The following is a 14384-nucleotide window of genomic DNA, read 5'->3' on the forward strand; positions in this document are numbered from 1 at the left end:
CCCTCCTAAGACTCCAACTCAAACTCACAAGCAAGTGAGGATGCTGTAACTGCAGACATAAAAATGAACGTGTTCACCCCACTTCAGTGTGCCACAGGAGAGAGAAAAGACACCACAGCCACAGCAAAGACAAGTTTAAACACTAGATGACAGACTGTCCACTGATCAAGGCATACTGATCAAGTAACATTTCAGAGATGGGAGATTCAAAGCCACATTGCAGCAAGGCTGTGATGTGTCCTAGCACTCAAAGTAAGCAGATGCAATAGCAGTAACATCTCCAGATGTGGTGTGTTTTTAATCTGAACTTCTTATCCATGCACTGATTTGTAGTAATTTTGGAAAACATTGCTGATTAAGACAATGTCCAATTTCCTAAGACCTGCATAGATATCCTTTTCTGTGAGCAATCTCACATCTCATATAATAGCATATAGCGAATCATTAGCAACAGGTGATTCCTCTTTTGTGCCAGCAAAAGGGCAAATGATAAAATGGAAATTATTGGACTCTGACTTTCTGCCCTAAAAACCTGACAGTGATGACTAACACTAAGAGAGCTCTTAGTAAAAGCAGTTTGATGCATTCCTGTTTGTTTCTTGCTGTGTTTTCTTTTGCCTTTTTTTTTCCTGTTTTGAATGTTTGAAAATACACTTCCGTGTTCTTTTAAATAGTTTTCTAGTTTGTTTTGGGAATGGTTCATTTAGATTTTATCAAGAAAGCAGTTTTCAGGCTGTTTTGCTTATAAGTCACCTTTCTGAGAGTTTGATATTCAAAATCTGATGTCAGAACTGAATGATTCATTACCTAAGTCACCTGATTGTATAGTTTCTATCCTCTGGATAACTAAAGAATTATAAACTGTTTCTTCCATCAAAACAGGTAACAGAGCTGAAGTTAAAGATATGTGTGACATAAGGGTCGAAGGGTTTATTTGCGTGGCATGAAGGACAGAAGGATTTATCAGCAAAAATATTTATGAAAAGTTTCAAAACAAACAAATACAATAAAAGCAAAATTCTTTTTGCAATACAAATTTCTCATTGATGATCTACCTTTAGTTTTCATAAAATACACAACATCATAGCAAAAGTTACAGGGTATTAGGTTAAAAAAAATCAGACACAGAGGAGTTAAGTTAGCAAAGAAAAAAAAGAGATTCTCATAGTTATCAGATGCCCTGCTATTAATGACTCAAATGCTATTTCTTAAAGAGACTATCACATTAAAAAGTTGAACCCATCAGCCATAAAATTTCAGACTTTATGTGGTAAAAAAACATGCCACAGAAAACATAAATCTACAAAAAGAACGACTGCTACTGAACACCAGATGTATTTATTACTATCATGGTATTGGGATAAGCAAGTGAAGAACTATATGAAAACTTAAGTTAAATGGATGAAGGTCAATAAAAAGATTTGTGCACACAATTTTGAGACATTATAATGTAAAAAAATCTTGTCTTTAAGAAAAGAAGGATTAAAGGAATCTAGTTTTGAGAGAGCTTTAAATCCTTAGTTGTTACAATCAGCTGCTTTGCATTTCACAAAGCTGACAGCAATGTGCACAATATTGAGGATTTCCTTTGACAGAAGATTGCTGCATTATGGAAAGCTGAAGTATGCGGTTTTGTGAGACTGCAGTGAGAGTAGTGGTAAATATGAGTGGTAGGTGCTAATGCAGTGAGCACACTGAGGAAAGGAATCTGAGCAGAGCACAAGAAGTAAAGTAGGGACAATATTGGCTCTTGTGTCCATTGCCCGCTACTGCTTTATTCATCTTTGCAAACACTTCTCATCTTTCATTTTTCACTTTCCTTTGGAACAAGGAAAATAATAAAAATTCCAAATTTCTAAGTGTCTTTAAAGAGTCAGTATTTGTGAGAGTGTTTACACTGTGCAATCAAACTTTGTGCAGTTACACAGGTTTTTCCTTTAGCTTGGGTGGTTGAACACTATGAGATTCAAGCCAGGAAATCAGAATTCTCTCTTCCGAACTGAAAATCTCAGCCTTTCATAAAAGGTTGTGATTCATACATTTGAAGGCCAGAAGGGTTCACTGTGACCTTCAGCCAAATGCAGAGCATAAAGCATCAGTAAATAATTTCACACCAAGCCACCATCTTCCTTGGCTCCAATTAACTGCACACAACGCATCTTTTCCTAAGCCAGTAGAGCTATTGAAATCAATGGCACTTCCTTAAATCACACACATAATGAACTTCCTCATACTATTAATCTCTGTTTTGGTTTATGGCCATATTAGGCATCTGTGTTTCGGTTTATGCCCATATTAGGCATCTGTGTTTTGGTTTTAGTATCATCTCCTCTTTCTGGATGTAAACTACTTTTCTCATTATTTTTGCCATTTTATAGAGCTAAAAATTAAGACGAAAATGTTTTCTGGGAGCTCAGATGTTTTCAGGGAAATACTGGTAGGGCTTTAAGAGTCAAGAGTGACAAGTGAATAAATTTGACTACATTTCTTCCTAGTTTTTTATGAAAATTCTATTGTTTATTGATAATTCCTGTAACATCCCCTGGCACTTAGTGCTTTTCAGTAATCTTCCTGCTAGCAAAAAGATATAGTGCCTGTACTGCCTTAATATTCCATTTACCATTGGACTTTTGCATAAGCTTTATACTCTTGAGTAATCCTACTAAAAATCAGTTTATTTCCTCACATATAAGCCTATACATTAAAAACAGAAATTGCACATCCTAGGCAGAATATAAGAATCCTTCTGTGAGGATTTGTATCTCAAGTGACTGCATATGATTACTATCTAAGACCAATCAGTCACAATTAGACAAGCCAGTAAAGAACAAAGTAGCTTTTCAGTCTAGGAATATTACGAATCTTCACAGTGAGACTGTAAAGAGCAATTTATCATGGATATTTTTGGGATGATGTTTATGAACAGTTTAGAGCAGATCTTCCTCACACCCTCATTAGAGATAACAATCAGCCACCTCAACAAGCAATAACATCTAAGAGCAGAAAATTTAAAACTCACAGAGAAATAACTGCTTTCACCATGGAATTACCCTGTGAAACTCACTACCACAAATTAGCAGAGATCAAAATAATCAGCTTTAAAAAAAAAAAAAAGAGAATCCACACAGAATTCATATAAGATTCCCTTATGTCCTTTTTGTAGAATAATTAGGGCATAAAGGGCATAAAGAGGTTTTCCTGATTTAGGTGAAAAGTAGTGGGGAGGAAGAGGATAATGGTACCAGATTCTACTGACTTGTACTGTGACCTAGCCAAAAAGGGCAGTGTCTAGCAAAATCCACAATAACAGCAGCAAATACAATATTATTTCTCTGTGGAATAGTATCACATTTAATTTCACTTTTCTTTTTGTTTCAGGGTTTTTTGTTATTTTCATTGTCAACTTATTTTATTTTACCCTTATAATGATTTTTCATACTGAAATGCCTTGGCAGTTAAAAAACATCAGCAAGATGCACTTTTAAACATTTAAAACATTCATTGCGAGAGGTCCTCGTAGACTTGCTAGATAGACTGTATTTCTATGCTGCCACACTTCTCTTTTGTCCTGAAGGTTTGCAAATTCTTTATCTCAATCACAGCTGAACTGATTACCAGCCTATTTTGTTTTGCTTTTACATTACTTTGGTTTTTATTTTAAAAATCTTTAAAAATATTCTTATATTTATTACTCTGTAATCTTGTCAGCTGATTCTCTAAAAGTCTAAAAATATAATGCTCTTGAGGTATCTTCCAGAGCATCCTCAGCTTTTCCTCAAATGTTATGCATACTACTTCAAGAATAAAGCCTTGATCCAGGTAGAATTTTCAAAGTCTTTAACCCAAACATATGTATTTTAATGTTAAGAATTTTGGAAGACAAGGAAAAACTTTGTGCCCTCATTCAATTTCATATTTTCAGTGGTCTTTTTCTAATTAACATTCAATAAATGTTTACAGTGGAAGACAATAATAAGCAAAAAACCATAGATCGACACATTCAGGACTATTGCTATATGAGTACAGGAAATTGCACAAAGGGGTATAATTGACACCACAGTGAAGATCCAGCAGAAAGAAAGATTTTATGCATTCTTTTAGGGAAAGAAAATGAAGAAATATACTGAAATGGGACTGTGGGCAAATTAATGCAACAGCATGTCTCACTGTATTTTTTTCTTTCCTTTGACTTCTGCTGTGCTCTCCAGTGATGCCTTTGGGAACACAAACAGATGTAGCAAGTGCTGAATGGGGGAAGGGGAATCTCTCTCCCTATCCACTGAGATTAGCATGCCTAGCTCCATTTGTTCCATTGTACACCATTCCCAGGGGTTGTTTCCTTTCAATAGCACAAGAAGAGACAGGGAGCAAGAGAATGAGAGGACGGAAGAAAAATATAAAATAATTTTCTGAAGTGCTCCGTGCCAGTGGGGTCTTCCAAAGACGCCAGGTTGCATTAAATGCTTTGAAAAAGTGAACGGTAATATTTCAGAGGGAGCAAATTGGAGACAGACTGGAAAATCCCGTCTCAGTCCTTGGTTCTAGGTTCTTGAAACTTTGGCACTGGTCTTTTATAAAAAGCTGGCTCAAACCTGGCTAGGAAACAAGAACTTGATCTTGTGAAAAGTGTAAAGATTTTAGTTCCACTAGACCTTGGGTTTTTGGAAGGTTATCAGCTTGGGGCTTGAGGAATTTTAGTTTTGGGGAAAGGGAAAGCAGGAGAGATCTCACCTGTTGTCACCTCTCTGTCATTTGCTCCCCTCTTTTATTGCTTTCACTCCCTTTCTCCAGAAACTTAGGACATTTAACTACAATATGGGTGACCCTGGCTTGAGTTCCTGTTCTGTCTGACCAGATTTGGCCTAATACTCAGGGTACTGGCAGTCCCAGAAGGGACTGGTCATTTCCCGAGGTCCCACCCTGGACTTGTGACAAACTCCTGACTTCATTCCACGGAAGTGGATATGGCTTTGTTGAAAGTTTACATTTCACTCAGACAACATTTCCACACTGCAGGAAAAAAATATCTGTCCAATTCTAATTGTGCTGTAATCAGTAAAGGAGTCATAATGACTCTTAGCATTTCACAGTTATAAATGAAAGTAGGGTTTGTGTAACATAACAATGGATCTATATTAAAAAAAAAAAATTACTGAATTACCCAGATCCTGATTTCTTTTTGTCTTTTTTCTTCTTGTTAGCCTTCTCTTTTTTTCCTTTCTTATCAGACTTTTTGTCTTGTTTCTTCTCATTTTTGCCTTTCCCACTTTTACCCCCTTTCTCATCTTCCTCTTCTTCATCATCTTCCTTGGACTTCTGATTTGCTTGGTTCTTCCTGGCTTTTGTAGGGTCTCCCTCAGAATCACTGCCCTCATTTCCAGATACCCGTCCCCGTCCTCTACGGTTTCTGTGCCTGCGATGCCCAGCTCTCCTTGTCCCATCTTCATCATCCTCATCCTCCTCACCACCACACCTGGCTCTCCCTCTGGCATGTCCCCTTCTGGTTCTTGGTGTTACTCTCTTCGCCCCTTTATCTGTGATGGAGGAAAAAAAAACACATGAGAGAAAGCAGTATGTTAGAGGGAGACCTTTCCTGCTCCTTCATTCACACAAATAATCAGAAAACATCTGTGTGGCCTCAAAATAATTCACACTACTGACCTGTTCCTTTGACATTTTCTTCATTCTCAGCTGAACTACCTTCTTCATTGTCAACATCACTGTCCTCTGTGGAGAGAAAACAAAGGCCAGTGTATGTGAAGCATGGATCAGTCATTAGGAATGCAGGGGGGTTGAGAAATTCTTGACAATTACTGCATTGTAATTCCTTACACCATTTCACAAACCCAGCTTTTTGGAACATGGCAAATAGTTTTCAAGAAACAAGATGAAGACAAAAAAAATAGTTACTTTCCTTTTAGCACTCAAGTGAGTAATTCCCAAAGTGATGCCTTGAAGAACTCCCTCTCATGGAAGAAATATGTAGGACAGGTGGACCTTCAAAAAGAAACTTGATAGCAATGCCCTACAATTTGGGGAAAAGAACAAGGAAGATGAAAATGCTTCTCAGGCAATTCTCAGAGATTTTCTTAAACATGTGAAAGATAAGCACTGGCTGAGATTAAAGAAGATCATAGTTTTCTGATTTGATTGATTGGAGGGCATGATGGTTCTTAGCTGCAGCATGGCAGAAGAATGCAGTCCTGGAAAAAAGAGAAGACTTATTTTCAGTTCCAGCAACCAAATCTTCAAGCACAGTGACAAAAGTTGACCCAGCTCACTCATATGCTGTACCACAGTCCTCTTCTACCACTCAGGAGATGATAAAAATGTTGGAGACTCTCGAGAGAAAGTCTGTTTACAGAAGCAAGTAGTATTTCTACTCAGAAACACCTTTGGTTTGGGGTGGATCTCTTGCTTAAGTTTTTCAGTTTTAGTAAGTTCAATGCTGCCTCTGCTACCAATAACCAGGAAAGTATCCAACTCATCTGCCTGGCACACCTTGAAACTGGGGTCATGCACATATAGAGAAGAAAGAAAATACCCCTCTCATACACATTATATCCATCATAGTATTTAATTATACGCTCTCTGCAAATATTAGTATGAGCATGTTATTTAAGGGGACCCTCTTGAAACTGCTAGTGGTATTCACCAGCAATGTTTCTTCAGAAGCAACCCAACTAATACATGCGAAGCTAGGAGCTAATAGGCTCTTTTGAGATATGTTTGAGCTTGTACATGTGGGACAGCACTTGAGACACACCAGTGAAATATCTAGAAATCATATGGTAGGAGGAGAGTAATAAGAAGACTAAGAAATATTACCATAAGTAGAAATAGGCAGCTGACATTCCACTCCTATACACCATGTATGTTCCAGACATATGTTATCTAATTTCCCCTCTGCACAGACATGACAGATGACATGTCATGATCATGTCATAGTTGTATTTTTCAGGCAAGATGAAACTACAGTTGTCTTTGTTCCTTGCTCATCTGTAATACTTCTGAATTTTACTTTATATTTTGTCTTTTTGCACCCATTCCCTATTTCCCTAGTTCCTTTTATAAATTTTATTAAGCCACTAGTGATTAATTGAAAATTTATATACAAATTGACTTGTCTAACTACTGCTGTAGCTAGCTATCAGGCACAATTTCTTAGCTTTACCCAGTATCAAAGAAAAGCAGTAAAATATGTAATGCTGCAAACAAGAAAGAATCTAGGGTCTTGTTTCACTATGTGCTATAATGGGCAAAGGGTTATTATCCAGAATGTGGTAGGCATTTTAAAATTGGAATATATGTAGTGAGTCTAAGTTCCTCCAAAACACATTTAGTTGTAATTGGCTTTTCCTGCTTTTACACAGCATCTATACAGTAATTTTTTAAAACTATGCAAAAATGTTATCATTCAATATCACCAGTCGAATGTGAAAATGAGTGCTCTTTGTTCTGTTTGGACATATGCCTTCTGCTGCTGACGGTAACAGGATCTCCATTTGACAAAGATCATTACGTTGCTATTGAAAACTTGCAAAGAAGAAGACAGACACTTCTAAAGAGATACTTTGCATGAAACAATAGGGCACAGTCTTTTATTGCAACTAATGCTTTTGCTGATCTCCTCCAGCCAAACAGAAATTGCCAGGGAAACACTAATGATACAAGATTGGCCTCACTGCAGATTCTGATAAGCGCATACAACAAGCAAACAGCTGGAGGTTTATCACGTATACTGAAGCATGCATTAGCAGTGAAAGTGCATTGTGCTTGAGTTGACATCATAATGACATAATAACGAAACTGGCAATGGACTATGAAACATAGAGGCTTAAGCATAGTGGAATGTAGCTGTTGGGGTTTAATTAATTCTAATAGCATAAGAGTAACAAATGTGCTACCCAAATGTGAATCCAACATTTCAGGTTAAATAAAGTGTTAAACTAATTAATAGATTTCAGACTGCTTGAAGAAAGTACTGGGAACATGACTGGAGGGGAGTGTATCTGAATAGCGACTCCTGAATGTTTACGTCTTTATTTCATCTAAATGCTAAAGCACATGAAGAAATGAAAAAACAAAACAAAAAAAAGCATAAAATCAAACAGAAGTATATATTGCCACAAAACAAGCCTAGAAAAAATGACCAGTGATTACAAGGAATCATGCAACTAGAAGAGTAGTGGGTATTACAGACATACCCAAAAAGTACAAATGCAGCTTCAACAGTAATTTCTGCAAAAACTTAAAATTATAGCTCCAAACTGAACTTCTGAACATTCCTGCCTCCGCAGCCCCATGCTCATATAGAGATGAAACATCTTCATATGAAGAATGAGGTTTGTCCTTCTCATTCTGATATATCCACAGAGCAAGAGATCTCTCCCAGGTCTTGGGGTATGATGCAGAAAGGATTGTACTATAATTTATTTTTAAAAGAAGCTGAAAGCCAAGGAGGACTCTCCAAACCTCCAGTTTCCTTGCACTCTACTTTATGTTATGAGCTGTGTCACTAGCATAAAAGCTGAAGCTCAGGGTAGAACTAAAAGTTACTCACTTGTGTCAGCTGTGATAGCAGTTGGTGCTGTTTAGGAGGAACAAAATCACTGAGGAGGGGGGATGAGGGAGTTTTACCACCCCTGAAGCCTGTGCTGAACAGTGTATATGCATGTGTTCATGTAAGCTACGTGGTCACGCCACGCTGCATCCACATTATAGCTAACCCTGGACACCTGTAATTCAGACAAGCGGTATTAATAATTGTCTTTTTGTGTTTCATGGTTTTGTACATATCATTCAAAGGGCAATGTTGTTAGTTGGTTACATATTGGAGCAATAAGAGAGATAAACAATCACTACTGTGTTTAACATTATTATTATTAGAAAGCTATTTCAGGTCATTAACTCTGTAATACTTTTCAAAGAGGAAAGCAAGAGGCTAGGCAGCTCGTAACTCAGCACTTAACTGCTTGTGGCAAACCCTGTCTTACTGAATTATTGGAGAAGCATTTAGCAATACACAGATTACCTTTCATGGTGACACTAAATCTAAATGCAGTTTAGCACTAAATTTAAATGTTCTATAAACCACAACATAGCGAAACAGTAGAGTGCATTCCACAGGCACTCTGTTATCATCCTATAGGAAAACTGAAGAGCATTTTTGATGCTCAGGTTTGTTAAAATAGAGCAGTATAGTCTTCGATGCAGGAACAAAACCATCACGATGTGGGATCGTTTTAGGTCTATATACTTCTCTGCTGCTCTTTTAAACAGATCTTCATGCGATCCCTCTTATCAAAAGTTCAGTGAATCCTCCAGTAAAATCAACTAAGTCTCACTAAAGCACTGTCTAGAATTACCCACTGTTCCAGAAAAGGGTTGATAGGACCTCATTTCTCCACAGTATTAATATTTATAGGGGTAATATCATGTTAATAGGCTTTGAGTCAGCTAACTTGAGTTTATGTGACTCAGAGCAAACCACTCAGCTGTTACAGGACACATCATCCTGCCCTAAGGATACATATATCATTTGGAATATTTGGAGCTGTTGTCCATAACTCCTTATGCTCTAGGAAACCAAATCACTTTCTGATTATTTTTTTTTCCACAGTAGTTTAAGGGAAACTTTCTCATCTTTCTAGACTAAGGGCAGAGAAGGTGTAATGTGAGTAAGCTATCATTTTACTTGAAGTCTTACTTATGTTTTAGACAGTAGCCACAAATGAGCCAACAATACTAAAGGAAGGCATGATGAATATGAACTCAGGCTAACTGCAAGTCAGAGACTGCAGTGAAGATGGAACATCAGATAGCTCAGGAGAGGCTTACAATGTTGACATGTTGGCTGATGAGGAAATTAAGAACAGAAAAAAATGTATAAAACCATAGGAATCTTTGCTATATGAGGTGGCCATTTAACGGATTGTGAGGGCTGTGGTATTCTTACCTCATTTTCCCAAATTGCTTGCATATCGCTTACAAGAAGGTACTACTCAGCTTTTATGTTTTGTTTTTTTTTTTAAACTTGTTTTATACTGACAAAGTTTCCTTGATTTTTCACTGTGAGTGGGATAATGATTCTTGGAACTACCGCGTAAGATATGGCCCACTTGTAATATCACTGCTCACATTACTACTGTATAAAACTGACTGGTGCTAAGCGTATCTGTGTGCTGGTGCCATAAAAGAAATATTCGGTGGTATGCAAAGTAATCTGTAATTCAAAAAATGCTGTCAGACTTTCTTTAGATGTTACAAAATGAATTTCTTCTTTATTAATTAATTTTCAAGCCAACAAAATGGATTATATGCAGATATTAGTATGTCTTCCTCCGGACTGGATCATGCTGGATGTCTTTTCAGTGACAGAAAGACACCAGCCTAGATAGCTAATAAATTGAGTGTCCAACATGTAGAAATGTCAGCAATGCAAGATCACATTAGACAACAAATGCATGTGAAATATTAGTCGAAAAGAATAGGAAGAATTGTATAATATTCAATTGTAGGTATTTATACATGTTTCCATACTATTCTTTCTGATCATGGAAATATGAGAGTGTCTCACAACACTTCCGTGAGGATAAATAGCACTAGAAGTAACAGCTGTGAAACACACCAGAAATAATATATCAAAATCTCACAGAAAATCTATGCCAACAGTGAATTGGTGCAGATTTCAACATCCAAGATTCAAGACGTTAACATTATCAACCCCATCCTCTTAGTGTATTTCCAAACATCGGGAAGAACAGCTTGGCCCACCTTGGGCACAGGAGAAGGGGACTTGAAACAGAGAAATTACAAATAAAAATTGCATTTATAGCACAACTGGAACACTTACTATTTGAGACCATGCCTGATTTTTCCTCTATGTTTTTCCCAGTTAGTGTTGCATTTTTTTCTTCCAGTGGACTAAAATAAAAATCACAACCCCAAAAATATCCTGTCCAGCAATAGCTAAGAATTTATGAAGTAAAATAATAATTCCTACTCAGTTACACTCACAGTAGCAAATATACTGCTCATTTTTCTGCACCTGAATTGGCAAGGTTGTAAATACTAAAGCAAGCAGAATATTTATACTATAATGTCATAAAGCCACTAGTGTCTTGGAAGACTTATTAATTTTAATGTATATGCTGTGGCCTGTAGACTCCTACATCCAAACAGTTTCCAGAAGTTGCCTGAGGGACATCAAGTTTTCCCTCTCTGCAGAGTGCCACTAAAGAGAATTGCCTAGCTAATTATAACCCGGTCAAGATTTGAAAATTACAGATGAGGACTGGAGGGAACAAATGGAACCCATTCAATTCACACCCATAAAGTTCTCATTTGTTTTCCACTGGTAAGGAAAAATTACAAATGTTCTACTAAAACAACAGAGACTGAGCTTGCACGGACCAAGTTGACCTTGTGGCTGGCATTGGGCACATCATCTGATTACACTTTCCTCTTCCCAGGTTCCTTCTGGGTTGTACTTACACACCATAAGGTCTGAGTGTTGCCTCTCTTTTTGTGGGTCATGACTTCTCTTAGGCAAATCTCCCCTTCAGGAATAAATAAGTTTATTGCACTATTTCATTGCAAGAATTTTAAGCCAAAACCAATTTTACTATTATAAAACCTACAGAAGGCAGAGAAGAAAGATAATTCTGTGAGAAATCCCTAAGTTTTTCACCATCTTCAGGAAAGCATGGATAAAAGTTTCCAGGCCACTGTGTTTTACACTCTCTGTGGATACACCCACATTTCCCTACCTATGCCAGACAAAGACCTAACTGTGTAGTGCTTTGTCCTACCCAAGACTAGAGATCTGACAAGCTTGCAGGACCCAGTGGTTACTGTAATAAAACAACAAGGAGAAGCAACATTCTTGTTGTGTCTTCATCACACAGTTGGCTTGGTTGTGGACAATTTTTCATTTTCAGTCTTTACTGAAAGAATTCGGATCAGAATATTAAGTGTTCAATGCATTCTGGGAAGTGTGAGATTGCAGTAAATCATCTGACTTTTTTAGGCTCTGAAAGGTGAGTTACTTAGCTTAATGTCATTCATTCATAGTACTGTTAGCATGAGAAGAACACGTTAGTATGGAGAAAACAGTTTACATTCAAGTCACACAGGTGTGGATCTGAAGTCAATTGTATTTTTGACTACCTCGTGAGAAAACAACTTTTTTAAGGTTGATACCTACAGCTGACCAGCTCACTACAGATTCTCTTTATTATTTTTAGAGGATAATAGGCACTTTCCATCTGATATCTTTTAAACATCCACTCCAAAAATTTGTGCCCTAAGTCTTCTTTTCCTGTATGAGAAGCCTAGAACAATGAATTCACATTCATGAACTTAGCATAATGAACCATACATGTCCTACTATAATAGCTTTTGCAGAAGACATTATGAAGAAGAAGAGCCAAACCAGGGCTTCGATAGAGCTAAAGCTATCAAAAAGCAAAAATGTAAGGCCCTAGACTGCATTTTTGAAACTGTTGAGGTGGTCCATTCTTTGCAAGAATATTCCTCAGAACAGTCAACAATGATGAAGGAAAACCTCCTGTAAAGAAATTGCAACTAGATTAGTTCCTGAGCTCTATGCTGACTAACTCCAGCTCTTGGAACATTTTACATCAAAAGTGGACTCAGAACCACATTCTGAAAGTGTCTTGTAGTTACTTATAGTGGAGTTCCAGCTTTTTAAGTCTTTTTAAATCAAGGCTGAGTCTTGAATTTACTCACATGACTTAATCTCCAAATGCATTCATAACCATCATTAAGGTAGATTTTATTATAAATTATGTACAGGATAATTTTTCATACAAAATGTGTCAAAGAGTGATCATGATTCTGCAACCTAAAGATCTCAACCATCTCCAGTTAAAAGATGTGTTATTTTTGTTCACTGTGGGAATGTTAACCTCTGTACTTTGAATGAACAATAAATCCACTAAATCGGAACATAAGTCAATTCAGTTAGATGTCTGCGAGTAAAAAGCAGATATTTACAGTAAACTTAGAACCTTGATATGCTAAGAACTTTTTCATTAGAAATTCTTATAAAAATGTGGGTGTTCCATGGTCATGCTCATTTTGTGTTTTATTCAGATAAAAATTCTGCTGAAGCTCGTAAGTATTTTTCGTATGTTACATTAGGTTCTGTATTTTTCTCATGTTAAAAAGAGCTCCATTAGCATGTAATGCTTGGAATTTAAATTGGTCAGTAAAGGGACTTATAGAAAAAAATGGAGGGAAAAAAAATGAATGAAGGTGATCAGACAACAAAAGGAAAGAAAATAGGATGGACTCTTAGAATGAACTACATGTTATATTCTGCTGACAGTCCCTTCTGGTGTTTTCTATGGAAGCAGAACACATTTTATTAGTATTGAGTGTTACAAGTGTGGATTAAAAATATAAAACACACTGTTTAGTAGCACCAGCCCTGGTACTTAGAAAGACCTAATGAATTCATTCAGAAACCAGTCCAGAATTAGGTCCCTGGCGATTTTCTTCCATGTTGAAGATCAGAAATATCATGCCTGTTCCATATGAAAAGGTCCATATTTTGGAAAGAGTAGTATTTCCCATGAGAACTGAAAGCTTTTCCCATATCAAAAAATTGACTTGCACTTTGCAAGAATAAGCCATTAGTCACTATCATCCTACAAAAACATTTCTTACATCCAGAACAGTGCAGTATCAGTATAGAAATATCGTAAGTCTTACTATGAAGAATGTTTGACATTTCATTCCAAATACCGAAAGTGATAAGAATAGGAGGCATTGCCTTTGTGCACCTTACAGAAGCCACAAAATGCCCTTGTTTTCTTAATCTTACCTACAAACTACATATAAATGTAAGACAAGTAACAGGGTTGTGGTTGCACTCTGTTGATTCGCTAACCAGTGGAAGCCACACTCCATGCCACAACTAGCCAACTTGCACAGCAAAGCTGCCTTCAAAAGCCAAGTAAAATACATTTTTGAAAAAAAGACAAAGAATTGTGACAAAGAAAAATTTCTATTAGAAAGAACAAGAAGAAAACAAAACTTGCACACTGATGAGCTACACGCAGAAAATTAATATGTGCTTAAGATGCATAATTAGAGTTGTAATTACCATCTCCTTCAATGGCGGTTGGCTTTTCATGTTTAGGCATCGTGACTGTATTTCACAGGGCTGCTCCCTATATAAGAGATCGTCTGAAGGCTGAGTGGTTCAAGATGAAGTATACCACATCAGCATCGTCCTGTCTGTCACTGAATGGATGGCGCTGGTGAAGTTTCACTGACTGAAATATAAGAAGATACTAATTTCCCAAGCGATTAATCTTTCATGAATGTTTAGTTTACTATTTAGGATTGGCATG

At 37.0% G+C, this 14384-nt stretch overlaps 1 protein-coding gene across 1 annotated transcript in view; it reads right to left on the reverse strand.

The window, feature by feature from the left end:
* The window catches only part of TMC1 (transmembrane channel like 1), a 65317-nt gene extending 51143 nt beyond the window's left edge, over positions 1–14174 (reverse strand). The window contains exons 1-3 of the mRNA XM_074166398.1: positions 14135–14174; positions 5662–5727; positions 5162–5534 (exon numbers count right to left, since the gene is read on the reverse strand). Of these exons, the coding sequence (XP_074022499.1) occupies positions 5162–5534; positions 5662–5727; positions 14135–14174 (479 nt within the window). The remainder of the gene's footprint in view (positions 1–5161; positions 5535–5661; positions 5728–14134) is intronic.
* Positions 14175–14384: the final 210 nt, after the last annotated feature.

This window comes from Numenius arquata, chromosome Z, assembly GCF_964106895.1.
Source record: "Numenius arquata chromosome Z, bNumArq3.hap1.1, whole genome shotgun sequence".
NCBI lineage: Eukaryota > Metazoa > Chordata > Aves > Charadriiformes > Scolopacidae > Numenius > Numenius arquata.